This window comes from Poecile atricapillus, chromosome 27 (assembly GCF_030490865.1).
Source record: "Poecile atricapillus isolate bPoeAtr1 chromosome 27, bPoeAtr1.hap1, whole genome shotgun sequence".
Taxonomy (NCBI): domain Eukaryota; kingdom Metazoa; phylum Chordata; class Aves; order Passeriformes; family Paridae; genus Poecile; species Poecile atricapillus.
In genome coordinates, this window is record NC_081275.1 from 2,510,242 (window position 1) to 2,538,178 (window position 27,937).

Sequence of the window (27,937 nt, forward strand, 5' to 3'; positions counted from 1 at the left end):
AACCTTACACCCCCATGCTGGGGTTTTGGTTTTATTTGGATTCCTATCCTGTGGGATGCACATCCCTAACAGTGTTGTAGGAAGCAGACAGCTCTTGTGTGTCCTTCCTGGGGCTGAGACCCACAGGTACAGTGTCCATCTGAGTTTCCCTGGCAGGACCAGTGCTGCCTCTGCTGTCTCCCAGGAACTGCTCCCTCCCAGGAGCCAGGCTGTTCTTCCTGGGTACAGCTCTGCCCTTCTCAGGAGCTCACGGTGGGACTGAAATTACAGCTCTGCTGTGCCGGGTGCCAGCCACTCTCGCCCCCACATCCCAGGAAGCAGCTGCCACTCATCCCCAGTCCAGCTCTGCCCTGGTAGCGGGACTGGAGGGAGCCCCCTTGTCTCTCTGGGGGCTGATGTGAGCCCCCAGCTCTCCCCCAGCCTCACTGGCTCACAGGGAAGGACCAGATGTTGTGTTGGTGGCACGGGAGCTGCCACCCGCACATTTGCGCTGCCTCCGCCTCGGCAGCCGCAGCCTCCTGCCAGCCCCCTGCTCACCTGCCCACGCCAAATAGGGGTGGGGGGCACGTACCCCACTCCTGCTACACCCTGATCCTGTGGATGGAGCAGCACAGTGACCTCTGCCCTCCTGCAGCCAGGCTGGGCAGGGGAAGGATGCTGGTGGGCCCTGCCAGTGCCATGGTGGAAGGGTGGTTTTGAGGGGCACAGGGATCCCCAACTCCCCCCTCTGCATCCCACCTCCTTCTCCTCCCTTCCCTTCAGGACTCTCCAATTCCTGCCCTCACTTCTGGCAGTAGGGTGGGGGTCCCAGAGCAATTCCAACACCAGCAGCAGCAGCACCAGGAGGTATCACCTTCCTGCCCATATTGCTGTGCTGCCTCATCCCTCCCCAGTGCCACTGCCTCAGTTTCCCTCCCTGGCAGCAGGACCAGGTCTGAGCATGGTCCTGGATTTGACTTAGCCCTTCACGGGATCCTCATGGAGGAGCTGCCCCAATCTCATGGCAGTTCTCCCCCAAATGCCTGACTCCCTTCTCCCAGCGCTGCAGCTGGGAAGTGGGTTAAGGAGCTGGCTTGGGGAGGGATTTTTCCCGGGGTGTAATTTTTCCCTCCTACACACGGTCTGTTTTGAGCAGTGCCTGGAGGCTTCGCACCCCCGGCTCACTGCCGGGGCGGGGGAATGCGCTGGCTGCCAACCGAGGGAAGCGCCCGCTCCAGATCCCAGCTCATTAGGAGAAATAACAGCAAATTAATTAAGCCAATAGTTCGCTCTGCGCCAGCAGTGCCCCCGTCCCTGCTGACATGGGGAGAGGGGATGAGGCAGGCCAGATCTGGGACACCTTTCCCAAGGGGAGCATTGCCCTCAGCATGGCACAGTGCTCCAGGTCCCTCTTGCTCGTGTGGGTCAGCGCATCCCCGTTGCCACCAGTGAGTGGGGTCTCAGGGTGTCTCCGTGCCTCAGTTTCCCTTCCTCCTGTCAGGAGAAGCCCCTCTCTGCGTGGCTGAACTTTCCCAGCAGCACCACTTGCACCCGGGTCCGAGAACCCTTGTCTGGATACTGTGGGGAAAGGGGATGGAGGAGCTCAACAGAGTGGGATTTTTTGGGGGTATTGGATGGGGTGTGGGGGATGTGGAGGCTGGAGGAATAGAGGAGGGACGTGCCGGGCCTTGCCGTGCTGTGCCATCCCGGCAGGACCTCATGCAGCTGGGGATGGGGATGTGGGGACGTGTTTTGCCGCTCTCAGGCAGCCGCACGGATGGAGTTGCCAGGCAACTGCCGGGTGGAGGCGAAGCGGGAACAAAGCGGGAGCTGCCGGGACCCTCGTTCCTCCATCTCTACCCAAACCCCTGGGCAGTGGGGCCCAGCAGAGGCCATGGGGTCACTTGCTGTGTCCTCCCAGCCGCTGCCACCATCCCACCACAGGGCCGTGTTTTTGCAGGGGGTGGGCCAGGGAGAAGGGCACTTGCACCCACTGGCCTGTCCAAAGGGTGCAAGGTGGGACTGGGGGCAGCGGGCATGGGCAGGATGGGCGCTCTGCACCCCGCGGGAGCGGAGCAGGAGGATCAGCCCTAGGCAAGCGCCACATCTCGCCCTGCCCTGCCCCGGAACCTTCCCCGGAACCTGCCCCGGCACGCCGGGGCCCGTTCCAGCCTGGCAGGCGGCGGAGGATGGGGTCTGGCAGCCACCCCGACCTGCCCACCCTGCCCGCGGGGGGACTCAGCCCCAGGGGTGCCAGGGTGGGGGGTCTCGCACCCACCCCCGGCCTTTTCTCACGCTGCGGCGGGTGCAGAGAGCTGGGCTGGGGGTCCGGGTCACCCCACAGCTGGGGATGTGCCCCCCGTGCAGGGGACACTGGGGAGGGGCAGCACTGGGGAAGGGCGGTGCCGTGTGCCCCTGGGCTGGCAGGGGGGAACTGTGCGGGTGTGCAGGGGGGGACCGAGCACGGGGGTGTGCCGGGGGTGTGCCGGGGGTGTGAGGCAGCACGTGGCGGGGGGCTGCGGGGCTGTGTCCCCTGGTCGCGGTGTGTGACCGGGGGGTGATAGGCTCTGGCTGTGTCCCCCCGTGCTGTACGGTGGAGGGGGGGGCCGTGGTGGTACCCCGGGGATGCGACAGGGGAATGCGGGGAGATGGATGCGGGGGTGTGTAATGCATCACCTGCGCGGGGAAGCGGGGGGTGACCGCGTCCTGCTGCGAGCCGGTGTCACCACAGCCCCGGGGCGGGTTCGGTACCGAGTGCGGTGGTGCGGGGAGGGGGCGGGCAGGTGCCGTTGGCGGGCCCGGGGGCGGCGGCGGTGCGGGGAAAGGGGCGGGCAGGTGCCGGGGTCGGCGGCGGCGGGGCCGTAACGGGGCGGGGCGGTGCTGGCGGCGGGGCCGGTGTGGGGCGGGCGCAACGCGCAACCGGTGCGGGGCGGGCGGGGAACGGCGCCGCGGCCCGAGCCCGAGCGGAGCCGAACGGAGCCGCCACCGCCGCCGATGGGCCCCTGAGCCGCCGCCGCCGCCGCGCCCGGGCGGCCATGAAGCCGCTGGAGAAGTTGCTGAAGAAGCCGGGCTCGCACCTGCCCGTCCGCCCCGCCGCCCCCCCGGGGCAGGTACCGGGGCCGGGGTCGGTGCCGGCGCCGCGGCGGCAGAGCCTGTCGCGCCCGCCCGCTTCCCCCGAGGAGCCGGCGGGGCCCGCGGGGCCGGTACCGGGGGGCGAGGGCCGCTGGCTGGAGCTACGGCCGCCCGAGGCGCCGCTCCGCTCCCCTGAGGACCCGTCACCGGGCTGCGACCGCCACCGGGACCGGGATCGGGACCGGGAGCCGCCGAGCCCGGAGCCGCCGCCCGCCGCCCGGTGCTGCTGCGGCTGCGGCTGCGCCCCCGCCGCGCCCGCGCCCCCCGAGCGGCTCCTGGCCGCGCTCCTCGACCGGCTGCCGGCGGCTGCACACGGGAGGGGCTGCGGGGCAGGTACGGGGCTCCGGGACCGCCGGGACGGGCTGCGGGGATGCCCGCGGCGGGGAGCGCGTGGGTCGCGGGCGATGCGGCGGTGCGGGGAGAGACCGGGGGCGGCCGCTGCTTGCGGGGGAGATGCGGTGGTGGATGCCGGGGCGGGGGACAGCGGGGTGCGGGACCCCGGTGCCCGGTGAGGCGGGTAGCCCTGCGCAGGGCACAGCGGTGCCCGGTTGGGGTGACAAGGTCAAGGCTGGGTCCCCGCCGGGGCAGGGTGTCCGTGGCAGCGGGGTGGGCAGGGGTTCCCCGGGCAAGACAGCGCCGCAGAAGGGCTGGCATGGGGTTATGGGCTCAATGGCAGCGCCAGCTCGGTGGGGGCCGGTGTTGGCCAGGCACCGGCAGTCACTGCAGCATCCACCTCCTGGTTGGATGGTCCTTAACATCCTCCTGGTGCTAAAATTAGCCCCGACTGGAGCTGCAGTGGAGGGGGGGCTGGTTGGACGCCCCTTTCCACTGGCACAGTGGCTGCTGTCCCACCGTGGCTCCCCGTGCCCGTGTGTTGGGGTTTTTTTCGGTGCCAGAGCTGGGTGGGAGCCAGGCTGGATGCAGGTGGGTGGGAGCCTTCCCACACCTCGGCGATCCCTGTCCCGGCCAATCCCACTTGGCTGCTGGGACCAGGGGCCGTCGGGGACCCCAGGCCACTGCCAGCCCCCAGCTCCAGTGATGCCAAGGCCGGGATTGGGTGCAACCACCGACAAGAGGAGCCCTCGGGTAGGGGCGAGCTGGGACTGGCAACGCCAGGTCCTCCCTGCACAAACACGCTGCCAGGCCTGGTGGTGCCCGGGTTGGCAGGGAGCAAGGGGGCAGGAGCCAGCACGGGGGTTCCGACACGGGGAAACCTCCCTGTGGCTCTGGTGTACAGTGTGAGTGCCGCAGAGGGATGGGGAAACTGAGGCAGGACTGGAGGGGGCTGCAACCTGAAGGGATGGGGGGAGTGTTCAACTCCTGCCCCACAGACAGAAACTGGCAGGGGGCTGCACTCGGGGTTGGGAGAGGTGGGAGCCGTGTACCTGCACCCCCCGTGCCGCTGGTGCCCCTGCCTGTCCCTGTGCCCCAGACTGCCTGTCCCGTGTCCTGCTTTCGGCAGCAGCTGAGGCCCCGTGGGTGCTGTGCCTGGCGCGGGAGTGCCAGGGGACCCTCTGCCCTGCCCTGCCACTGATCCATGACCGGGTTAACGGTCTGGGGGGCGACTGGGGACTGCCTGGGTGGATGCTCTGCATGGCCCCTCCGTGGGTCAGGTCCTCGGGCCTTGGAAGGGCTCTGAGATCCCACCGCAGGATCCCCGGGCACCTGGGCACAGTCCCTCGGGCAGCCCCGGCTGGGGACCCGCTCGGGGCCGAGGGTTGCGCTGGTGCCGGGCGAGGGAGCGGTGCCTTGTCCAAAGGTCGTGCCGGTGACTGATGTCTGTACCGGGCCCTCGGCTCACCTGGCCTTGCCACAACACCTTCACAGGGTGGTGCCACCCTGAGAGCCCGGCTGTGGCACCCGCCCGCTGTGCCCCAAGCTGCCTGCCTCAGTTTCCCTTCTCAGTATCCTGCTGTGCCCGCGGCCGAGCTCTCACAGGGCTCCCGGGTGTGCCGGGGCGTCGCGGCCCCGGTCCCGCCCTGCCGGCGCCTCTGCCCCCACACCGGCTCGGCCGGGCCCGGTTGCCCCGGGGCTGGGAGCGGGCCCTGAGTCAGCGCTGGCGCGGGGCGGGAGGGTTCGCGTGGGGCTCAGCCTCTCCCGGTGTCACCCTGCGAATTACCATCGCTCCCCTCACCCATCCACCCCCCGGAGGTGTCGGGGGGCTCTATGGGGGGGTGCCCACGCCTGTCCCCCTGTCCCCCCAGAGTCGCTGCTGGATGACATCGTGCTCACCCACTCGCTGTTCCTGCCCACCGAGCGCTTCCTGCAGCAGCTGCACCAGCAATATCCTGGGGGGCCCGGGGGCCACGAGGGTGGGCACCAGGGTGGGTGAGGAGGGGTCTGAGGCTGGCCATGAGGAGGGAATTGGGGTGCAGTGAGGGTGGGCATAAGGGGGCCATGAAGGGGACATGGTGGTGGCACAAGAGTTGGCATGAGGGTGAAACCAGGAGGCACCAGCATCGTCATCAGGGTGCCGTGAAGGTGGCACAAGGGTGGCCATAAGGGTGACACAAGGGTGGGCATGAGGTTGCAAAGAGAAGTGGAACACGGGGAGGGCAGCGGGGTGCTCTGGGGGGGCTCACAAGAGCAGCAAGGACGGGGTTGGGGTGCAATGAGGGTGGGCTACGGGTTTGGGTGCGAGGTGGGCAGTGTGGTGCTACCAGGGAGGTCAGAACGACCCTCAATGAGGTCCCTCGGTGCAGTGGGTGCTGGAGGGGGTGGCCGAGGGTCCCTCCTTGCCGTGGCACCTCCTTGACAGTGCCACCTTTGTGCTGGCTGCGGGCAGTCCCCCGGCGCACTGGGAGGAGGGGTCCGGGCTGCGGCGCAAGCGGGCGGTGCTGGCCGTGCTGCTGCACTTCCTCGAGACCTACAAGGGGCTCCTGCAGGAGGAGGAGAGCGCCGGGAAGGTCATCAAGGTGGGTGTCCCCTTCCCCTGTCCCCCCCTGAGTCTCCTGCAGTCCTGGCCCTGAGCCCTCTCGCCCCACAGGAGCTTTACCTGCTCATCATGAAGGACACGTCCCTCTACCACGAGCTGGAGGACGAGATCATCAAGCTGCACCAGCTCGTGGAGACCGTGGAGCTCAAGTGAGAAGAGGCTCAGGGGGTCCTGGGGGTACCTGGCAGCCGGGGGCGAGCAGGGGTCACCGTCGGTCAGGGGTCCCCAGGGAGGGCAGGGAGCCCTGAGATTCCCTCTGGGCCAGGAGGTCCCTGGGGAGGGCAGAGGGTCCTGGGGGTCCCTGTGGGTCAGGGAGTCCCCAAGAAGGACAAGGAGTTGTGGTAGCAGCCCACCCTGGTGTCTTCCTCCACAATCCAGCACTGTGCCCCGCTCTGGGGGGGGAGCATGAGGCCACGCTCAGCCTCGGACCCCTCCCCACTGCACCCTCAGCGTGCCCCGCTGCCCCCCCTGTGCCCAACCTGCCGTGGGTGGGGGCTGCCGGGGCACCCCGCGGGTCTCGGGGTGCAGTCCCGGGGGTCCGGGGCTCTGCCTGAGCCTTGTCCTGTGCCCCCCCATCCCAGGGTGGCCGACGAGACCCCCCCGCCGAACAAGCAGGTGAAGCCTCTGTTCCGGCATTTCCGACGCATCGACTCCTGCCTGCAGACCCGGGTGGCATTTCGGGGTTCTGACGAGAGTGAGTGACTGGGGGGGAGCTGAGGGAGTTTGGGGTCCCCTCCGTGACCCACCGGCCGCTGAACGGGGCCGTGCCCTCTGCGGGTCTGCTCAGGGCCCGCTCCGTGCCTCAGTTTCCCCGGTGGGCAGTGCCCGGGGTGGTGTGGGGGTGCCCGGCGCTGACCCCCCGCCCTCTCCCCAGTTTTCTGCCGCGTGTACATGCCCGACCACTCGTACGTCACCATCCGCAGCCGCCTCTCGGCCTCGGTGCAGGACATCCTGGCCTCGGTCACCGAGAAGCTCCAGTACTCGGAGGAGCAGAGCGCCCGCGGGGACGCCCTCATCCTCGTCACCATGGCCTCGTCCGGAGGTGCCCGGGGGGCCTGGGGGAGGCTGCGAGCGGGGTCTGGGGGGGGTCCGGCCGGTGCTGACCCCACCCTGTGCCCCCCGGCAGAGAAAGCGGTGCTGCAGCCCAGCGAGGAGTGCGTGTTCACCACCCTGGGCATCAACAGCCACCTCTTCGCCTGCACCAGGGACACTTTCGACTCCCTGGTGAGCCCCGTGGTGGGGACACCCCGGCAGGGACCCCGGCCCTGGCACCGCCATCACCCCCTGCAGAACCGGGGGGACCGGGGAGGGGGTGGCACCCCCTGAGCGCCCCGTCCGTGTCCCCTCGCAGGTGCCGCTGCCCGAGGAGATCCAGGTGGTCCCGGGGGACACCGAGATCCACCGCGCCGAGCCCGAGGATGTCGCCAACCACCTCACAGCCTTCCACTGGGAGCTCTTCCGCTGCATCCACGAGGTTTGGGGGGGACCCGGGGGTGCTGGTGGGGGGGTCGCGGGATTCGCCGCGCTGTGGAAAGCGGGAGGGGGGCTCTGATGGAATGTGTGTGTCCCCCCCACAGCTGGAATTCGTGGATTACGTGTTCCACGGGGAGCGGGGCCGGCGGGAGACGGCGAACCTGGAGCTGCTGCTGCAGCGCTGCAGTGAGGTGCAGCACTGGGTGGGCACGGAGCTGCTGCTCTGCGAGGGGCTGGGCAAGCGAGCCCACCTGCTCAAGAAGCTCATCAAGATCGCTGCTATGTGAGTGGGGGGGACCACGGGGGGCTGCGGGGAGGGGTCCCTGCGGTGCCCCAGCCCGCCCCTCACGCTGTCCCCCACCAGCTGTAAGCAGAACCAGGACATGCTCTCCTTCTACGCCATCGTCATCGGCCTCAACAATGCCGCCATCAGCCGCCTGCGCCTCACCTGGGAGGTGAGGGCTGGGGTGCCCCTGACCCCCACGGTGCTCCCAGATCTTCCTGTGCCTTTCTGAACGCCCCCAGGTGCTCCCTGACCCTTTCCTGTGTGATCCCAGTCTGCTCCTGGGTGCTACCTGTTCCCTCTGGGAGCTCCCACCCCCCCCTCCAGTGCTCCCCAGGACTCTCTGGATGCTCCCAGACCACCCCTGGATGCTCCCAGACCACCCCTGGCTGCTCCCTGACAGCCCCTGGGTGCTCCCAGGACCCTCGGGGTGCTCGTGCCCACACCTGGCTGCTCCTAGATCTTTCTTGGGTTGTTTCAGATGCCTCTTGTGTGTTCTTGGAACCCCCCCAGGAACTCCCTTCCCCTTCAGTACTCCCAGAACTTCTCTGGGTGCTCCTGAACTGCCCCTGAGCACTCCCACCCCACTCTCCAGTGCTCCCAGGATTCTCTGGATGTTCTCAGTCCACCCCTGGGTGCTCCCTGACACTGCCCAAGCGCATCTAGGACCCTTGGGATGCTCGTGCCCACACCTGGCTGCTCCCAGAACTCTCCTGGGTTCTTCCTGACCCCACTTTGAGCACTCTTGGAACCCTCCAGGGGCTCTCACCCCCACCTCAGTGCTTCCAGGAATCCTCTGGATGCTCCCAGACTACCCCTGGATGCTTCCAGACCTTCCTGGGCCTTTCTGGACACCCTCAGATGTTCCCTGACCCTTTCCTGGGCTCTCCCAGAACCTCCTGGGCTCTCCCAGAACCTCCTGGATGCTCCTGCCCTCCTCTTTGGTGCTCCCTGACCCTGTTGGATGCTACCTATCCTCTCCCCGTTTTTGTCTTCCAGAAGCTTCCAGGGAAATTCAAGAATCTGTTTCGGAAGTTTGAGAACCTGACGGTGGGTGAGGGGTGTGGGGGCTGCTCTGGGTCTTGGGGGGTCCCCAGGCCTCCCCTGGGGGAGTTTGGGGTGCTGGTGAGCAGGGGACGTTCCCGAGGTGTCCCAGGGTAGCCTGGGGTGTCCTTGCCCCTCTCCCACAGGCCACCAGCCCCACACCCAGGGCCACCAGGGTGGGGGGGGGGTCCAGGGTGCCCCTGGGGGCTCCCCTCAAAGCCTGACCCCCCAATTCCCCCCCAGGACCCCTGCAGGAACCACAAGACCTACCGGGAGGTGCTGGCCAAGATGAAGCCCCCACTCATCCCCTTCGTGCCACTCATCCTCAAAGGTGAGGGGGGTCTCAGGGGCTTCCCCTTGGTGGGTTGGGGTCCCTCTGACACCCCATGGGACCCCCCCCCCCCATCACCCCCTCTCTGCCCCAGATCTCACCTTCCTGCATGAAGGCAGCAAGACCCTCCTGGACGGGCTGGTCAATGTGGAGAAACTGGTGGGTTCTGGGGGGGGATGGGGCAGAGGGACCCCCAGGATGGGGGCAGGGGAGAGGGGACCCCCTGAGGGGCTGGACGTGACCTCCTCCCCCGAGGGTTTGGGGCTCCCCTCTCTGGGGGGGTGGGAGGGTTCAGGGTGTCCTGGGTGCAAAACAGGATCCAGGGAGGGTCCCCGAGGGTGGGGGGGGGGGGTCCCCGAGGGTGGGGGTTGTGCAGGAGGCTCCTGGAGGGGTCAGGGGGGGCTGGGGCTGACTCTGGGGTCTCTCTGTGCCCCAGCACTGCATCGCTGAGAAAGTGAGAACCGTGCGCAAGTACCGGAGCCGCCCCCTCTGTGAGTGGGGGGACGGGGAGGGGGCACTGCTGGGGGACCCCACACAGCCCTGAACCTGCAGGGCTGGCCCTGAGGGGTGGGGATGTGGCCAGAGCATCCTCACACCTCTTTGCCAATGCCCCTCCATCCCTAAATCCCTGCATCCTCATCCATCCCTTCACTCTGCATCCCCGATTCCTGAATCCCTGTTCCTGAATCCCCATTCCTGCATGCCTGAATCCCTATCCCTTCATCCCTGTCCCCATCCCCGTTCCCACATTTCCATTTTATCCCCATCTCTGTCCCTGCATCCCCATCCCTTCATCTGCATCCCCTGCACCTCTTCCATTCTTCAATGCCCATTTCCTTCCCGCATCCCCTGCATCCCCACATCCCCTGCATCCCCACATCCCCTCCATCCCCACATCCCCTCCATCCCCTCATCTCCATCCCCACATCCCCTGCATCCCCACATCCCCTGCATCCCCACATCCCATCCATCCCCACATCCCCTCCATCCCCACATCCCCTCCATCCCCTCATCTCCATCCCCTCATCTCCATCCCCACATCCCCTGCCTTCCCACTGCTGCCTCGCCATCCCTGCGTACTTCCATCCCTCTCCATCCATCCCTGCATCCCTCCATCATCACTCCCACATCCCCATTCCCATATCTTCCATCCTCTCCGTTCCCACCCTGCGTTTTCCCATCCCTCCATCCCCGTTTCCCCGCTCTGTTCCGGGCTGTTCCAGGCCTGGAGCTGGAGGCGTCGCCGGCCCAGCTGCAGACCAAGGCTTACGTGCGGCAGCTTCGCGTCATCGACAACCAGAACCTGCTCTTCGAGCTCTCCTACAAGCTGGAGCCTGGCAGCCAGTGAGGGGGGGCCCACCCCGGGACCCCCAAACCCCGGGACCCCCCCGGGGGGCCCGGAGCCCCCCAGCACTGACGCACTTTGCCCAGCCCCGGCCCTTGGGTGCTGCCCCCACCCTCGGTGGGGGGGGTGTGGGTTTGGGGACCCCCCTGGCGCATCCCCCTCTCCCCCCGCCCCCTCCCCTGGCTGGGGCACAGGGGCCCCTGGGGGGGGCCATGTCCCCCCTGTCCCCTCTATTTTTGTATGTGTGGCCCGCCCCCCCAGACGTGTATATTTTCTACCGCCGCTGTCCGGAATTGTACATTTATTTTTTAAGAAAAAGGAGGAAAAAAGGAAAAAAAAAATTAAGAAAATTAAAATAATCAATGAAGCTGGGGGTGGGGCGGGGAGCCCCAATAAAAGTCTGTCCCGGCACCCGGCTCTGATGTCATGCTAGGGAGCGAGGTCATGGCGGGAGTGACGTCACACTCGCTGTCGGTGACGTCACGGCCCCGCTACGGACAGGATGGAACCGACCTTCCCAAGATGGCGGAAGCAGGAAGCCAATATTCGACCTTCCAAGCATGGCGACCACAAAAGGTCTCAGTCAACCATCTCACCATGGCGATTGCTGTGGACCTTCTCAATATGGCGGAAGGGGTGGGACAGGCGGCGTAGACGGGCATCACGGGCCTTCAGCAGCGTTTCGGCACAGAGTGAGGGATTTCTTCTCGCTGGTGCTGCTCTGCCTTCCATCACCGGGGCGCCGTGGCGCTGGGCGCCGACAGAGCCAGCGTGACCTTCCCAAGATGGCGATGATGGGCCCTTCTCTCACGGCCATCCGACCTCCTCATCATGGCGCTGCCGCCCCGCCGTGCCCCGCCCACATCCGGTTCGGTCGCGCAGGCGCAGAAGGGCCACGACCGCCATTTCGTTCGGCGGGGCTGGGGCCGGGGCCGGGAGCGGCGGGAGGAGCCGCGGGTGAGCGGGGGAGGGCCGGGGGGGGATCGGCGGGGCCGGGCTGGGGCTCGCGGGGCCGGGACTGCGGCCGCGGGACCCCTGAGTGGGGTGTGGTGGCTTGGGGTGGGCGTGTGGCGCCTGTGCGGAGCCTGGGACCGGCGGGGCGGGGGTTGCGCTGAGGCCTGCGCGGATCTGGGGGCTGCCCGGGGCCGGCTGAGGGTCCTCGGCGCCGTCTGAGGGGTCCCTGGGGCCGTCTGAGGGGTCCACGGGCCCCGCTGTGGAGTGCCAGGAACCGGCGAGGCCGGGGGGGGCTGCAGCCCCCCCATGGACCCCCTGGACCCTCCCACCCTGACCCCTGGGACCCCTGTGAGATCTCCCAGCCCCCTGACCCCTGGGGCACCTCAGGGACCCTTCCCCAGAACTACCCTGCACCCCCAGCTTGGGTGTGCTCAGAACAGGCGGGTCTGGGGGCCTGTGACCCCACCACCATCGGGACCCCCACTCTGACCTCTAGTTCTCCTCTGAGAGCCGTCCCCAGCACCCCCATGGACCCCCACTGAGACCCCCGTACTGTCCTTGACCTTCCCTGTCCAGCCTGACCCTTTGATTATGTGTGGGATCCCTCCCCAGGACCCTCCTTGTTCCCCCATCCCGGTGTGCCTGGAACTGGCAGGACCATGGCCTGGGACCCCCTGGGATTCCCACACTGACCTTCTGGGCTTCTCTATCCCTCCTTGGACTCCTGTCTTTGGGTTGGCTGGAACCAGCGGAGCCAGGGGTCTGGGACCTCCACCCTGACCCCAGGGTGTCCTCTAGGACTGCCCTGAGATCCCTACACTGACCCCTTCACCCTGACCCCAGGGTGTCCTCTAGGACTGCCCTGAGATCCCTACACTGACCCCTTCACCCTGACCCCTGGGTGACTTCAGGGACCCCTCCCCAGGACCCCCAACCTAAGGGTCTCCAGAGCTGACAGGGCTGGGGGCATGGGACTCCCCCAGTGACTCCTGGCACCCCTCTGAGACCCCCATGTTGATACCCTGGACTCTTCCACCCCTCCCCAGGAGCCCCCTGACCCCCAGCCTGGGGGTGCCCAGAAACGGTGGGGCCAGGTGCCTGGGATCCCACCATAGGGACCCCCAGCATGGAGACTGACCCCAGAGTGTCCCCTGGGACTCCCTCATGAGCTCTGAGACCCCCATTGACCCCTCCTCCCTGACTCCTGAGTCACCTCAGCATCCCCTCCCCAAGACCTGTCTGGGGCTGTTGGGCAGGACCAGGGGCCAGGGACCCCCAGTGTGACCCTTGTGTCTGTCTGGGACCCCTGCCATGACCCTTGGGACCCCTCCACCCTTGCCAGCATCCCCCTGGACCCGCTCTGTGACCCCTGGGACCCTCACACTGACTCCCAGGACCCCCCTGGACCCCCACCCTGTGGGTGCCCAGAACCAGTAAGGGCTGGGGATGCACTGGGGCCTGTTGGGAGAGGAGGGACCCTATTTGGGGTGCAGGAGAAGGGGGGGCAGACCTTTTGGAGCCTGTGGTGGCTTAGGGATGACCATGGACACAGAGTTCCATGTAATCCTGGAATGACATGAGTTGGAAATGGCCTTAAATCCCATCTTCCAGTGGAAGGGGTTGTTCCAAGCCCCGTCCAAGCTGGAACAATTCTAGGGATGAGGCAGCCACAGCTTTTCTGGACAACGCTGGAGTTGAGTTGTCCCTTCTGCTCCAGGAAAACACAACATCCAGGACTCCCTGCTCCTGGTCCAGCAGCCTTCCTGACCACCGTGCCGAAGGCAGCATGGATGGGGAGGCCGGTGCACCGGGAGTACGTGTCCACTCTGTTGGGTTTGCTGTCAGGATCGCTGCACCCGGAATTCCCAGCTCCGGCTCAAAGGAACCGGGAAGTCCTCTCGTCTCCCGCCGCTTCCTCCCGCTGGAATAATTCAACAGTTCCTGCCCAGCCCCTCGGTTCCTGCCCAGCCCCTCGTGTGCCACCTCTCCCTTCCCGGCTTCCTTTTGCCTCTTCGGCAAAGGGGGCGGGCAGGGAAGGCTGCGGGCCTGGCAGGACGGGCTTTTCCTGCTTTTCCTTTTGCTGCAGCGGAATTTCGGGACAGGGTTCCTTGCTCCTGATTAAAGGTTTCCTCTGCTGAGTGACCTGAGATGAGATGGGAGCAAGGGACAGACTGAGCTGGGGGTTCTGTGGTTGGGGAAAGCCAGGGTGGGGAAACTGTGGACAGGGAAATTGAGGCTGAGGAAACTCTGGAGAGGAAAACTGAGGATGTGGAAGCTGTGGATAGATAGGGAAACTGAGGTTGTAGAAGCTGTGAGTGAATGGGGAAACTGAGGCTGTGGAGCTCGTCCCTGAGGAGTTAGAAACTCTGGAGTTTTTGTTAAAAACGCCTCGTCAGAGCCCGCGGATCGTTAATAATTCACAGGGAGCGTCTGGATCCCGCGGGGCCGGAGCGTGTCTGTCTGTCTGCACGCAGGGATGCACCGGCTCCCCGGGATGCTCCAAATGGAGCTGGCAGCTCGGCTCGGGAAGCATGCTGATAGGATTTTAAAAGCCTGAATGACCTTAAATCCTGCGATGGCTGTCGCTCAGGATAAATTATTTATGTAGCATCCTCAGCTCCTCGGGAGCGGGCAGGAATGTCAGGCTGCGGAGGACAGGGTTGGAATTTGGGAGGGGGTAACGAGGAACTGCGGGTTTGGATGGGAAGAGAGGGAAGATAAAGGCGCGGGGGCGGGTGTTGGAGAGGTCCAGCCTTGGAAGTCGTTCCCAAACCGGTGCGGCCGCATTTCTGCACCGACATCAGAGGGTGGAAATTCCTCTTGATCTGCAGTTCAAAGCCTCCCTGAGGATGAGGCGCTGCAGCTCGGGCTTGCAAATGTGAAATACAAATCCGCCCGGAGCCCAAATCCCCCTGAAAAGCGAGGAAATAGGCGGCTGAAGGTCACTGCTGCTGCCTGTCCTGCTCCAGCAGCAATCCCCCTGGGATGAGTGGGATGGGGGCTGCTGCTGGGGAGAGCGTTTCAATTCCCTCCACAGCAAACAGGGACTTGAAAAATGCCTGGAAAATGTGGTGTGTCTCTGTGGCTGGGCCAGATCTGCTCAATCCTGCTGCTTTTAAGGGACAAGGGGCAGCTGAATGTCAAGTTCTTGGGATTTAGTAATGTTTTGATCCCAGGGTTGGCAGGGAAGTGCTGATCCGAAACACTGCAGAGGGGTCTGTGGCCATGGTGTCCTCCAGCCTGTGGAGCAGCAGCTCTGAAGCAGCTTTCCACAGGGTGACCTCGATCTCCTGATCTCTCCCTCCTCCCAAGGGACAGCTTTTCACACCTTGTTTTCCTCATGCTTTGCTCAGAGCTTTCCTGAGGTTTGGTTTGGATTGGAAAAGCAAAGGCACTGTGTAAACCTGCCCCTCCTGCCTCAGCCCAGCTTTTATCCGCTGGTGTCTCTGGATTCAGCTCTTCCGAGCCGCTTTCCCTGCGAGCACAGGGAGCTGCCACCATGGCATATGGAGCCCTCAGAGGCTCTGATGTGTCTTGGTGGAAGGGTCCTGGTAAAGAAGAACAAAGGAGAAGGAGTGTGGAGAAGTCGGAGCGTTGTTCTCAGGGATAGCTTCTGCCAGGCATGAAGGGGTGCTGGGAGGAGATTCCCCCCCCCCTTTTTTTCTTTTCCTGGAGGATTTAGCTCCTGTCTCCCTAATCTGTATCAGCTGGGTCTGTCTTCTTGCACATGAAAGATCCAGGCTGTATTTCAAAGGCACCGTTCCCACACGGAGCTCTTAGCTTTTCCCAGCCATGTGCTGAGTTTGGGGCCTCTCGATTTTGGTTTTTCAATGTGACCTTTGCTGTTAATCCCCAGCCCAAACGGGGCCGTGCGCTGAAATGGAATGACCTGTTTCTTGGGAATTCAGCTCCAGTTTATCCTCAAGCTGCTTTAGCTTAAACTCTTCTCTCCCTTCCTCTCGCTCTTCTAGGTCAGAGCCTGGATCTGAGCGCAGGTTTTGCTGTAAGGGCACCTTAGAGGGGAGATAGTGACTCGTGATCTGTTTGTAGAAACAGCCTCCTTGTCCTACAGGTCCCTGTGGATTGTCTGGAGCCTGTCACAGGGTGTCAGCAGGTCACACTCAGAGACCCCAGCAGTGCTGGCCTGGCACGGGTGGCACTGGATGGTTTGTGCCAGCTGACAAACCCCTGTTTGTCTGTCTGTGAGATGTGTTCCTGTCACAGGGGCCACCGAGGGAAGTGTCACCCTGGGAGTAACCAGCTGGCGCAGGAGCAGAGCGGGGACACAATGTGTGACGTTCCCGTGGGTCGGGAGCAGAGGTGGTGGCCCTGGCATCACTCCTGTGCTGGCTCAGGGCTGTGACACACGAGCCCAAGTCAAGAGTATCATTACCTGGCGCGTTCCTCAGCTGGATCCCTGCTAATTCCCTCCGGCAGCTGATCCAGCACGGCTGGGTCTCTGCCCGGAGCCACTCGTGCCACCCTGGCCCTGTGATCCCACTGCAGGTGGGAAGGAGCACAGGGAAAAGTGTTCCTGTTCCAACACGTCCCAGACGAGCACGTTCAGAGCCGTCTGTGATCCTGCTCCAGTGGGAAAGGCACAGGCCGGATGGGTTTGCTGGGCGTTGTTCCCGACTGGAGTGTCCGGAGGGATCGATGGATGTCGGCTCTTGGATGCGAGGCCTTGAGCTCGGGCTGGGGCGAAGGAGCTCCACATTTGTTATGGGAGGGCACTGGGGAACTGGGAGTCTCTGGTGACTTGGAAAATGCTGTAAGATAGAGGGAGGAATGTCTTCCTGATGAAGCTGTAGCTGAGGAGTTCTCACAGGGTAGAAGAGCTGATTTTAATTAAAAGGCAGTTTAGGTATTTATTTATTTCCCTGAACCCAGAGCCAGTGGTTTGCCTGAGGGCAGGGGAGCCGCTGCTGTGGCAGCCATGCTGCTGCTCCCTGCTTCCCATTCTCGCACCTTGGGAATGTCTGACAGAGGATGGACCTGTATCCTGTGGGATTAGGAATTGTAGTTTATCTAGCAGGAGATGAGTGTGAGAAGGGATCTGGTTGTTCATACCTGGTACAAACCTGAGTCATAAAGGAACTTTCCCTGCGGTGGGGGCTGTTCCCATGCCCTCTGTCACCTGCCCTGGAGGTCAGGGCCCGGAAATTGGAAGTGTGTGAAATTCAGGTGTGAAACTGCCCTGTCCTTTCCTCCTGTTGGTGTTGTGGTTCCCGTTAGTGACTGTGGAATAGGTTTTCCTGTGGGAAGGACATCCGTGGCCCAGAGAGGGACATTTGTCCCCTGCCTCAGGGTCTATCCCGAGTGCCTGGAACTCCATGTGGTGAGCAAGGCCTCCAGTCACCACATTCCTATTCCCTGAGCCGGTGCTATGGGAGGCCCTACCTGAGCCCTGCTGTCAGCAGCACGAGGGCCTGTGACCTCCCAGTGATTCAGGCTCCTCTTCCTGTCCCCACTCCCTCTGTGTTCTGTCTCCAGTGCCGAGCGGAGCTGCCGGGCCCTGCGGAGCCCCGGGAGCTGTTCCAGGTGAGCCCTGGTGCCAGACAGGTTCGTTCTGGGCTTCTGATGAGTTGAGTTGGAGTGTGGCCAGATCCGTGCTGGGAAAGTTGGTTTCCCTGATTACTTGGACAGCTTTGAGGGGGCTTTGGAGTTGTGGGGCACAGAGAGCCTTCAGTGCTGGGGGTTATTGATGTAGGAGAAAAGAGGTCGGGAAATTCAGGGATGGGAGCCACAGGACAGTCCCGTGCTGCTCTGGCTGTTGTGGGGCCGGAGCCATCTGGCAGATTTGTCCTGGCCATGGCTGGAGAGGCCATGGGGCCACGTGCCAGTGCTGGCGGGCTACTGTCACACTCCCAAGTGAGCAGCCTCCGGCTGCAGCTGGAGGAGCTGGATGGATGGTGCAGGATCAGCTTGGCCGCGTTTTGTCTGCCGAGCGAGGTGGTTGTGTGAGACATGTCCTGGGTTTTGACTCCAGGGGCTGTGGGGGCCCTGGGGATTCGGAGTGGGGACATGCTGGCTCCCACCTGTGTCACCTGCTGCTCCAGGGTGTTGGGACGGCCTATGAGAGCAGCTCCAGCTGCTGCTCTGCACCAGCTCCGGGCACAGGGCACCAGCACAACTCCCCGGGGCTGTGTTTCACTGCCAGCTTTGCTTTCCCCGCGTTCCCTGACCGCTTCCTCCCTTCCCGCAGGCATGAGTGCCCAGGCCTGCCCCCAGCACTGAGCAGCCGGAGCCGCCAGGATGCCGATCCCTCCTCCCCCGCCGCCGCCCCCCGGCCCCCCGCCGCCCCCCACCCTCAGCCAGGTAGGGGTCACCTCGCTGGGCAGGGAGGTGGCCTGTCCCCACATGGGACCACTTGCCAGAGGAATTGCGCCCCGGTGGGGTGCTCCGGGAGGTGGGAATGTGGAGCTGGGCTGTTCCTGTGCCGGCGGGTCCCAGGGAGGTGCTGAGCTGCTGCTCCTCTCCAGGCGAACACGGAACCGCCGAAGCTGAGCCGAGAGGAGCAGCGGGGCCGTGGAGCCCTCCTGCAGGACATCTGTAAAGGGACCAAGCTCAGGAAAGTGACCCAAATCAATGACCGGAGTGCACCCATCCTGGAAAGTGAGTCCCCGGGAGGCTCCCGGCCCCATGCTGGGCGCTGCCGTGCCCTGCAGGGCGCTTGCCCATCTGGTTCCCAGCAGCTCCTCATTGGAGGAGCGGATAATTCCAGGCTTAACCTCTTTGCCTCCCTCCTTTCAGAGCCCAAGGGCAGCGGTGGCAGCAGCTACAGCTCCGGCTCAGCCGCCATCCAGCCCAAGGGCGGCCTCTTCCAAGGCGGCGTTCCCAAGCTCAGACCTGTGGGAGCCAAGGACAGCTCAGGTAATGGCCACAGGCCTGCGGTCTGTGTGGGGGTCCCTGGGGAGGGTCCTGAGCAGGAAGGGGTTGAGGATCTCACTGCGTATCCCTGGGGATTTCAGCTGCTCAGAGGTGGGACCCCAAATCACATCCCAGCTGTGCCCTCCCTGAGCTTCAGTCCCACACGCAGACCTCTTGGAGGATGCAGGAGTTTTGTGTATTCCTGAACTCCGTGTTCTCTGTGGTGGCCACAGAGTAGAGGGGTGAGGGAGGAGCCGTGTGTGGCTGTGCTTGGTGCCAGCTCCCTGCCTGTGCCAGACAGCCGTCGCTGTGGCCTGGCCTTCCTCTGCCATGGCTCTGTGCAGGGACAGGGCACTGCTCCCGTGTCGTGCCCAACCCCTCACTGTGCTCTCCTTCACCACAGACAGCTCCACTAAACAAACACTGCAAGTCCCTGGCTCCCGAGCAGCTGCTCCCAGGCCCCCCGTGCCGGCCAGCAACAGCCGCCCTCAGGACGATGCTGACAGCAGCCGGGGGTCCCCACCGGAACTGCCGCGCACGCAGAGGCCCTCCCTGCCTGACCTGTCCCGGCCCGGCAGCACCGGCAGCACCGGCATGAAGCACAGCTCCTCGGCCCCGCCACCCCCACCGCCAGGACGCCGTGCCGCCGCCCCCCCGGCCCCCCCTCCAGCGCACGCCAAGGCCTCACCCTACAACCGGGAGAAGCCGCTGCCGCCCACCCCGGGACAGCGCCTGCCTGGCAGCAGGGACGGACCCCCTGCCCCACCGCCCATCAAACCCCCTCCTTCCCCAGTCAGTCTCCGGTCGGGCGCTCAGGGCCAGTCTCTCGCGCCACCACCTCCCCCTTACCGGCAGCCCCCCGGTGTCCCCAACGGCCCTTCCAGCCCCGGCAGCGAGTCGGCTCCGGAGCTGCCGCAGAGACACAACTCCTTGCACAGGAAGGCACCGGGCCCACTGCGGGGTCTGGCACCGCCACCACCCACTGCTGCCTCCCCGTCCCTGCAGAGCAGCCGCCCCCCACCGCCGGCCAGAGACCCCCCAAGCCGTGGAGCAGGTAAGAGCCACTCGCCCCGCGGTGCCTGGGGGCAGCTGGGGTGATCAGGATTTGGTGGGAGGTGATGGGCATGAGTTGGCTTTGGGGCACAGAGAGTCTTCTGCACTACACCTGTGTGGTGTAGGAACCGAGCTGGGGCAGGGGTTGCAGTGCCATGTTTAACACATGTCCTTGGTCATGTTCCATGACCATCCAGCTCCTTCCAAGCCTGGTGCTGAAAGTGGATTATGGCTGGGCAACTGCCTGTACTCTCCTGGGGTAGGAGATGAGAACGTGGCAGAGCACAGCTCCCCTGAATTTCCTAAATGTAACTGGGAGGGAGCAAAAAGCTATGGCAGAGCAGGGAGAAGCTTTTCCCTGGGTGTGCAGCCCTCGGGAGCGTGTCCCCGTGGCTGGGACTGGTGTTGGCTGCGCCCCGGTGCCCCCCCGTGCACTCCTGGGCTCCCCGTCCAGACCGCAGCTCCTGCCTGGGCCCCTGCCAAGCCGCTCCGTCCTTCTGGCCCTGCCAGAATCCCTCCTCAGAGCTACAGCTGGGATTCTGTGCTGTCAGCCCGGGTGTAATTAGGCTAATGAGGAGCACGAACTGCCACGGAGCCTCTGCGGGAGGCTGGGCAGGAGTGAGAGGTGGGTCAGAGGGGCTGTGGGTCCTGTCACTGCCTTGGTGACACTGCGGATGTGGCTTCCAGTCCTGGCAGGCAGCATCTTGGCTCCACATGGAGCCACTGCCCTCAGACTCAGGGACGTGCGGGATCATAGCTGCTCCTGGAATCCCCTCTGGTGTGGAGGGACCTGTGCCCAGTGTGGGCTGGGAGCATGCAGGGCTGGAGCAGCCCCCGGGGCAGGCGGTGAGCTGGGGGTGGGCAGCGGGGCTGGCTGGTCCCTGCACTGCAGCTGGTGGAGGGATGAGGAATGCAGATGTCAGGAGCAAGCAGGAAATCTCCAGGCAAGCGTAGGAGCATCCCTGGGCCGTGGTCTGGCGCAGCAGCTGGGGGATGTCCCTGGGTTTGCCCCGGGGATGTCACACTGCTGACACCTCTGTCCCTGCAGCTCCACCGCCCCCCCCGCCGATGCTGCGGAACGGAGGGCGCGACGCCCCCCCGCCCCCACCCCCCTACAGACTGCACGGCCCTGCCGAGCCCCCCAGCCGGGGGAAGCCCCCACCACCACCCACCCGGACCCCGGCCGGGCCTCCGCCGCCACCGCCGCCCGTGCGGAACGGGCACCGGGACTCCATCTCCACCGTCAGAGCATTCCTGGGTGAGTGGGACCCCCGCACTGATCCCCCTCAGAGCCCTGTGGCTTTGGCCTGGCTCCCCCAGAGCCTCCTCCCTCACCTGCCCCTTTTCCCATTTCTTCACAGATGACTTTGAATCCAAATATTCCTTTCATCCCGTTGAAGACTTCCCAGCCCCAGAGGAATATAAATACTTCCAGAGAATCTACCCCAGCAAAACAAACAGAGGTGAGGCGAAGGAGGAAGGGGTGTCCCAAATTCCCTCTCCCCTCCTGTGCCCTTGGGGCTGGCACTGTCCTGTTTGTCCCTGCACAGGGTGGGTGGTGCAGTGGCCGTGCCCTGGGTCCTGCCCGTGTTCTGGGGGTTCTGAGCCCCATTCCCAGGAGTACCAAGCCCTGAAGGCAGCTCTCTGTGCTGTGGAGGGGGACAGAAATTTGGGCTGTGCGGATGTCTTCTCCCACCTGCTCCTGGTTTGCCGGCTGGGAAATGCCACAGGGCTCATTCCTGCCTTTGCTGAGCACCTTTGGTACCAGAGGGGATCTCAAAGGACCCCAGCAGAGCCTGGGCAGGGGGCTGGGGGGATGCAGACCCTGCATATATCCCAGCATAGGCCCCAAGCACCGGCGCTTGGACCCGGCAGAGCTCAAAGTGCCCTTGGTGCTGCGCGTCAGCGCTGCGGATCCCGGCGGAGACTCCGGGGAGAATGGGATGCTCGTTTATTTTTAGAGCCATGAATGTTTAATGCGGGTTTGAAAAGCCCCGAGCTCGGTGCGGCTGCAGCGGCTGCTGCCAGGCGCAAATCCCAGGCTCCAGATCTCCGCGGGGAGGTCGGGGGGGGCCGGCAGCTGGCGCGGGGGTGTGGAGGAGGGAAAGCAGACGTGCTGGATCCGGCTCTGCGGAGCTCCCGCTTCCAACAGGCTTCCTTGTCTTCCAGCTACGCGTGGAGCTCCCCCTCTGCCCCCCATCCCCAGGTGAAACCGGGCTGTGCAGGTGGATTGTTCCAGAGCAGAGACATGGACCACCTTCCCCTTCCTCAGCCGGACCCCCCCCAGCTCCCAGCCCCACGGATCCTGCATGACACACTCCCAGCCTCTCCGGTTTTCCCAGGACAAGTGGATCCCCCCAGTCCAGCGTGCTCCGCCAGCCCCACCTCATCTATGCATCCCCCAGGACTCAGTGACCTCGTGGCAAGCCTGGATGAGTCCATCCCTCATTCCTCCTCATGGATCCTGGGTCGGGATCTGCCTGGGAGCCGGGCACGGGACTTGAGGCTGAGCCATGTGCCAGCTGTTGGGACCAGGGGGGCTCATGGAGAGAGGCTGGGGTCAGGCAGGGAATGGACATGCTGTGAGACCCCCAGAGCGAGGAGAAGCAGGGACAGGCCAGCAGCACCTCATTATCCTGGGAAAGCCTTGTTATCCTGGTGGAACCTTGTTGTCCTGGCACAACCCATTGCTTTTTTGCACAGGAGCCAGTGGAGATGGGGGGGGAACATGACTGGGACCATGCAGGGACACCCCGACCCCCTTTGTCTGACCCCACAGGGGTGGCACCCCCATGTGCCCCCCTCAAAACCACTGCTCCCCTGGCACTCCCCCCTGGGGTTCTCCTGGCTCTCACTGCTGACTCCCCCAAACTTGAGCATTTTAACAAGAAAACACTAATTACATGGGGGGGCCATTCGTGCTGGGTCTGGCGCATCAGGGGGTACGTGGGGGGGCCCTGGGGGCCGGTGATGTTTTGCCTTACACTCCCTGTCCGACGGGTGGTCCCGGCAGGACTGTCCGTGTTCCCGTGGCGGGGGTCACACTAACGTAGTTACTGATCTCTTTGTACCATAGCAGGAAGGGCACGGGGTGCAGGGGGGCCACCCCTGCAGACGGCTTTGGGGCTCATTCAGGGGATTTTTTTCTAGGATGGACCTTCCCCTGTTGAGGCTGGAGCGAGGTGGGTGAGGGGTGAGTGGGGGGTTTCTCTGGAGAATGAGCCCCCCCAGCGCTGCCCTCTGGGTTAAATATAGGTTCAACACGGTTCTGCCCCTCCAAGAGTGAGGGGCCCTTTTAAAAGGGAACAGAGGAATTTGGAGGAGCTGGAAATTACATTTAAATAAAAGTAATAAAGTGATACATAATGTCAAGGACACTGTCTAAGGGGGAGGTCCTCAGGAACCCCTTTTCTTTCATGGGGGTAATGGCCCAAGGGCTGGGGCAGGGCACTTCGGCACACAGGGTGGAGGGTAGTGGGAGCACAAAGGCGGGAGGAAGGCAGGATCAGGGTTACTGATGGGATCACTGGGAAGGAGGACAGTGGGTACTGGGAGCTGGGGGAGGGGCGATTGGCCAGTGTGGGCATTGGGAGCATGGGGGGAAGCGTGGTGGGGAATACTGGGAGGAACCATGGGGAGTACTGGGAGCGTGGAGAGACAAGACTGGATGGCAGTAGAAAGGCAGTATAGGACGAACTGGTGGCACTGGGAGTACGGGGAAGGCTGGGCTGGGGGGGTGCGGGCTGTGGGAACACTGGGGGTACCGGGAGCTCAGAGTACCCGCATGCAGACTACAGCTCCCATCATGCCCCGCGGGCCGCGCTCGGCACTTTCCGCTGTGCCTCGGGTGCATTCGCTGATTGGCCGTTCTGTTGCGGCCCTTCCTCGGGCCGCGGTGATTGGCGGCGGCGGCAGCGGCGCAGCCAATGGGGTGAAGGGGGCGGGGCCAGCTCAGCCTGGTGGCGGGAAGTGCGGAGCTGGGGCTTATTTGGCGCGAGAAGGTTGGTGGCGGCAGCGGGGGGGACCCGGAGGGGACCTGAGGGGGCTTGGTGGCACATGGGGGCCAGAGATGGGGGACAGCGCAGTGGGGACTGGGACTTGGGGGGGCAGGGGGTGACCGGGACCCGCGGGGCTGGCGGTCTTTCTCACCTGACCGGGGTCCCGCCCTCTGACCGCTCTCCTCCTCCACCCGTAGCCCCCGCCATGGCCAGCAGCAGCCCGCAGAGCCAGCCCACCATCGGCTTCCCCCGCACGAGGAGCGCCCGCCGCCTCGCTACCCCTTCGGCCAAGAGAGACCCCGACGCCCCTGCTCTGCGCCCTTCTCCGCGTTCCACAGACTCCGGAAAGGCCACCCCGGACACACGCTCAGGCCGGGCCACAGCGCAGCCCCTGAGCCCCAAAGTGCAACCCCTGAGCCCCCGCAAACGCCTGGGTGAGTGCCTTCGCCAGGACCCCCCGAGATCCCTCTTCTCACCCCGGGGGCTGGGGCAGACAGATGGACCCAGCCCCATCCGGCTCTGGTCCAGCTGCGTTTGCAGCTTCGCCCCCATTTCGGGAAGGGCTATTCCCGGGGGTTTTTGGGGGTGCTGAAGCACAAAGTCCCCCAGGGAGAGTGGCACCGTGTCACCATTAGCCTTTTGCCCCTGCAGGTGATGACAACCTGTGCAATGTCCTCCATGCCCTGCCTGGCTCCCCGGCCAAGCGCAGCAAAGAGAACCAGGGCCGTCGCCTGCTCTTTGGGGACCCCTCGGCCTCCCCCGAGCAGCCCAAGAGCCCGGGGCCATCCCCACGGAGCAGGGGGCCAGAGACCCCTCGGAGCTCGGGGCTCAGCGGGCAGCAGCCACGCACCCGGCTCTTCAGGCAGGAAGGTGAGTGTGGGCAGGGCTGGGTGTGGGGTTATGGATGGGATGGGGATGCAGAGGTGGAAGAGGGATTGGGAATATGGATAGGGGTAGAGTTGAGTGTGGAGCAAAGGATGGGGTGGGATGAGGTGGGGGATAGAGCCCAGGATAGGGATGGGTATGTGCAGCTAGGGATAGATATGAAGGCAGGGATGGGGATGGGGACATGGATGGGGATGATGATCAGTTGGGATGGGGTCCCAGCAGTGCCACATCCCTCCCTGAGTCCTCTTGCTCCCCATGCAGGTACCTGTTACCAGCAGGCCAAGCAGGTGCTGCATGCAGCCGTGCCTGACCAGCTCCAGGGCAGGGAGCGGGAGACAGGGATCCTCCGGCAGTTCCTGCGGGAACACGTCCTGGGGCGCCGTCCTGGCAGCCTCTACGTGTCTGGAGCCCCTGGGACTGGGAAAACAGCCTGTCTGAGCCGTGTTCTGCTCGACTGCAAGGTGTGTTCCGTGGCCATGACTGGGGGGCTGGGGGGCAGTGGGATGGGGGCCAGTCTAACATTCCCATTCCCAGCAGGATGAGCTGGCCAGGAGCAGGACTGTGGTGCTGAACTGCATGGCACTGGGCAGCCCCCAGAGCGTCTTCCCTGCCCTGGCCCAGCACCTGGGGCTGCCCGTGGCCACTGGCCGGGAGCGTATCCGGAGCCTGGAGAAACATCTGACAGCCAAGGGCCCCATGGTGTGAGTTCCCTGTGTCTGGTGGGTGGAGTGGGATCCCCCTGGTTGCCAGGAGAGGCAGGCTGGCAGCAGCTTTGCTCTCCCTGCTCTGAGTGCTGTGGGGGGACAGAGCAGGGGTTGATCTGGGCTCTCCCACAGCCTCCTGGTGCTGGATGAGCTGGACCAGTTGGAGAGCAAAGGCCAGGACGTGCTCTACACCCTCTTTGAGTGGCCCCAGCTGCCTGGCTCCAGGCTTGTCCTTGTGGGTGAGTGTGCAGTGTGTAGCACTGCCGCCCTGGGCACCCTCCCTCTTCTGGGGCGGTTGACGGGGACTTCCTTTTGCAGCCCCCTCCTGCTCCCTCCTTGGAGAACAGCCCTCATCCTCCTCTTCCCCTTGTCCTGCAGGGTTGGCCAATGCCCTGGACCTGACAGACCGGAGCCTGGCCAGGCTGGGAGCCCACCCAGCCGGCAGCCCCCAGCTGCTGCACTTCCCACCCTACACCAAGGAGCAGCTCACCCGCATCCTGCAGGAGCGGCTGGGGCAGGTGGGGACGCAGAGGGGACAGAGGGAGGGACATGGGGTCCACACAGGTGGCAGCACTGATGGCCCTGGTGCCTCACAGGTGGCAGGCGACCCCGTCCTGGACTCTGCTGCTCTCCAGTTCTGTGCCCGCAAGGTCTCTGCAGTCTCCGGTGATGCTCGCAAGGCCCTGGATGTCTGTAGGTCAGTGTGTGCCCCAAAACCTGCTTGTGCCAGGGCCAGCGTGGTCCCTGTGAGTCTCCATGGCTTCCCTGCACCAGGGTGCTCGTGCCAGGGGTGCCCATGGCAGGGGTGCCCGCTCTGCCTGGCGCTCAGGGCTGTCCCTCCCCAGGCGTGCCGTGGAGGTGGTGGAGCTGGAGGTGCGAGGCCAGACCCTGCTGAAGCCACTGCCCAGGGGTGAGTCACTGCTGCCAGAGCCAAAACCCTGGGGGGGCTCCTCTGGGCTCCCTTTGTGGAGCTCCCCTCTCCAGTACCACCTCCTTTTACTCATCACCCTGGGATCCTCTCTCTGTCCCACAGGTGACTCCCCAACGTCTCCTGTCCCCAAGCGCGTGGGGCTCCTGCACATCTCCCGGGTGCTCTCAGAGGTGTTTGGGGACCGGCTGGCAAAGGGGTCCCAGGGGGCCCAGGACACCTTCCCTCTGCAGCAGAAGATGCTGCTCTGCTCCCTGCTCCTGCTTGCCCGGCACTCGCACGCCCGCGAGGTGACCCTGGGGAAGGTGAGTGGCGGTGGGACCCTCTCAGGGCTGGACCTGGGCAGGGTGTGGGTGTCCTGGGGGGTCTCTTGGGTGTGGTGTAACCCCCCCTGCCCTCCCCAGCTCTACGACACCTACAGCCAGGTGTGCCGGCGGCAGCAGCTCCCCGCCGTCGACCAGGCCGAGTGTCTGTCCCTTGTCACCCTCCTGGAGTCCCGCGGTGTCCTCGAGCTCAAGAGGGCCAAGGAGGCCCGGCTGGCCAAGGTACCGTGGGGTGGTGGGGTAGGGTCTGGTGATGGGACACGATCCAGTGGTGGGACTGGAGCAGGATCTGGCAGCACAGTGCTGAGCATCCCTGTTCTCCCACCCAGGTTTCCCTGATGCTGGAGGAGGCAGCGCTGGAGCACAGGCTGCAGGACACGGCGCTGGTGGGCAGCATCCTGGCCCAGGGGCTGCACTAACCCCCCAGCAACCCCCTCCCCATGTCCCCAAGGGGGATTTTGCTGCTGTGGCAAGAGCAGAGAAGTGGCTCCCAAGGTCTTGGACATTTGTCAAGTTCTGCTGTCAGTCTGGGATCTTTTTATTGAGATTTTTAATATAATATTGTTAATGTTATATTGTGATTTCTGCATTATAGGAGCTTAGATGGGAGGCTGGGACACCCCCCAACCCTTCTGCATCTCCCCCAGCCCCTTTGCAGTGAGTGGTGGGTGCTCCTGGCTCCCCTTGCCACCCTGGTGTGTGATCCAAAGGTCTGGTGTTGTTCCTTTCATGAGTCATGGACCGTGTTTGCTCCCAAATCTTTCAGAGCCTTCTGAGACCCTCCAGATCACGCTGGCTCCAGGGAGAATCTTCCCAGTGCCAGCCCTGTTCTGGGTCCTGGTGCTGGTGGGGGCAGAGGGGTTGCAGGGACTCCTGGGGAGGGAGAGCGGGGCTCCCTTTATCTCCTGCCATGAAATAAAGTCTTTTAGGTTCAGCTCTGGCTCCTGTCCCCCCTGTTTCATCCCTGTTCCCCCAATCTCTGCCTGCCCCACAGCTGTGGGGACTGGGCTCCAGCCCCAGCCTCAGCTCCTGGCCCCAGCTCCTCTGTTTCTACTAAATAATGGACGCTTTGACCTAATTTTGCAGCTTCCTCATTGCAGGGAGGTGTTGGGGGCTCCAAATGTGGGGGGGAGTGGGGAAGGATGAGACTCTGCTTGTGCCCCAAGCCTGTCCATCCCACCCTGTCCCTCCAGGACCCCTGGCTGCCCCTCAGCAGCTCCTGGCCAGGGATGGGGTGCTGGTGGGGGAGGATGTGTTACCGGAGTCCCCAGTGTGCCTCAGTTTCCCTGTGGCCTCAGGGGTTGGCCCTGCTCTGTCCCAGCTCCACCTCGGCTCTGCCCCCCAGCTCTGTGGCATCCCTGCAGCTCACAGAACACGGGGACATCTGCACTGGGTGCCCAGGACGAGGACACAAAGGGGAGCCTGGTGAGGCCCCTGGGTGCCACCACGAACTGGGGAGCCCTCACTCCGCCGTTGCAGGGCCAGGGGACACCTTGGGGACACTTCAGCCACTGTTGGCCGTGGGGAAACCGAGGCAGGGGGGGCTCGGGGGAATCTGGGAGCCCCGAGGGCCCCGAGCAGGCTCAGCCCTCGCTGCCGGCGCTATTTATAGCCGGCACTGCCATGTGTCGGACGTGTGCGGCTGCACGGGCGGGTGCCGGGGTCAGCCCAGGCTGTGCCCGCTCTGGGCTGTGTCC

The 27,937-nt window shown here is 64.6% G+C and overlaps 3 protein-coding genes across 6 annotated transcripts; all 3 read left to right on the forward strand.

Annotated features, from left to right (window-relative positions):
• The first annotated feature begins 2,959 nt into the window (after positions 1-2,959).
• Positions 2,960-10,582, forward strand: RAPGEFL1 (Rap guanine nucleotide exchange factor like 1). The gene is made up of 15 exons (XM_058858040.1): positions 2,960-3,444; positions 5,316-5,394; positions 5,876-6,026; positions 6,098-6,195; positions 6,628-6,740; positions 6,921-7,088; positions 7,173-7,270; positions 7,398-7,520; positions 7,624-7,802; positions 7,884-7,974; positions 8,802-8,852; positions 9,090-9,177; positions 9,272-9,336; positions 9,614-9,668; positions 10,401-10,582. The coding sequence occupies exons 1-15, from the start codon at positions 3,015-3,017 to the stop codon at positions 10,523-10,525; spliced, it is 1,914 nt and encodes a 637-aa protein (XP_058714023.1). The 5' UTR covers positions 2,960-3,014; the 3' UTR covers positions 10,526-10,582.
• An 817-nt stretch (positions 10,583-11,399) lies between these two features.
• Positions 11,400-22,771, forward strand: WIPF2 (WAS/WASL interacting protein family member 2). 3 transcript variants are annotated; one of them, XM_058857684.1, is made up of 9 exons: positions 11,439-11,479; positions 16,970-17,017; positions 17,682-17,794; positions 17,959-18,091; positions 18,230-18,349; positions 18,750-19,400; positions 20,448-20,657; positions 20,761-20,862; positions 21,569-22,771. In XM_058857684.1, the coding sequence occupies exons 3-9, from the start codon at positions 17,732-17,734 to the stop codon at positions 21,607-21,609; spliced, it is 1,320 nt and encodes a 439-aa protein (XP_058713667.1). In that variant the 5' UTR covers positions 11,439-11,479; positions 16,970-17,017; positions 17,682-17,731; the 3' UTR covers positions 21,610-22,771. The 3 variants fall into 3 exon arrangements, with proteins under 3 accessions (XP_058713666.1, XP_058713665.1, XP_058713667.1); XM_058857683.1 differs by lacking the exon at positions 16,970-17,017 and having other exon boundaries at positions 11,400-11,479; XM_058857682.1 differs by having other exon boundaries at positions 11,402-11,479; positions 13,194-17,794.
• Positions 22,772-22,892: 121 nt separating this feature from the next.
• CDC6 (cell division cycle 6) lies at positions 22,893-27,295 on the forward strand. 2 transcript variants are annotated; one of them, XM_058857677.1, is made up of 12 exons: positions 22,893-23,400; positions 23,595-23,831; positions 24,049-24,267; positions 24,547-24,746; positions 24,820-24,986; positions 25,122-25,228; positions 25,368-25,507; positions 25,586-25,686; positions 25,835-25,899; positions 26,023-26,222; positions 26,322-26,462; positions 26,570-27,295. In XM_058857677.1, exons 1-12 carry the CDS (start codon positions 22,917-22,919, stop codon positions 26,657-26,659), a joined length of 2,151 nt encoding a protein of 716 aa, XP_058713660.1. In that variant the 5' UTR covers positions 22,893-22,916; the 3' UTR covers positions 26,660-27,295. The 2 variants fall into 2 exon arrangements, with proteins under 2 accessions (XP_058713660.1, XP_058713662.1); XM_058857679.1 differs by having other exon boundaries at positions 24,823-24,986; positions 26,570-27,293.
• The last annotated feature ends 642 nt before the right edge of the window (positions 27,296-27,937 follow it).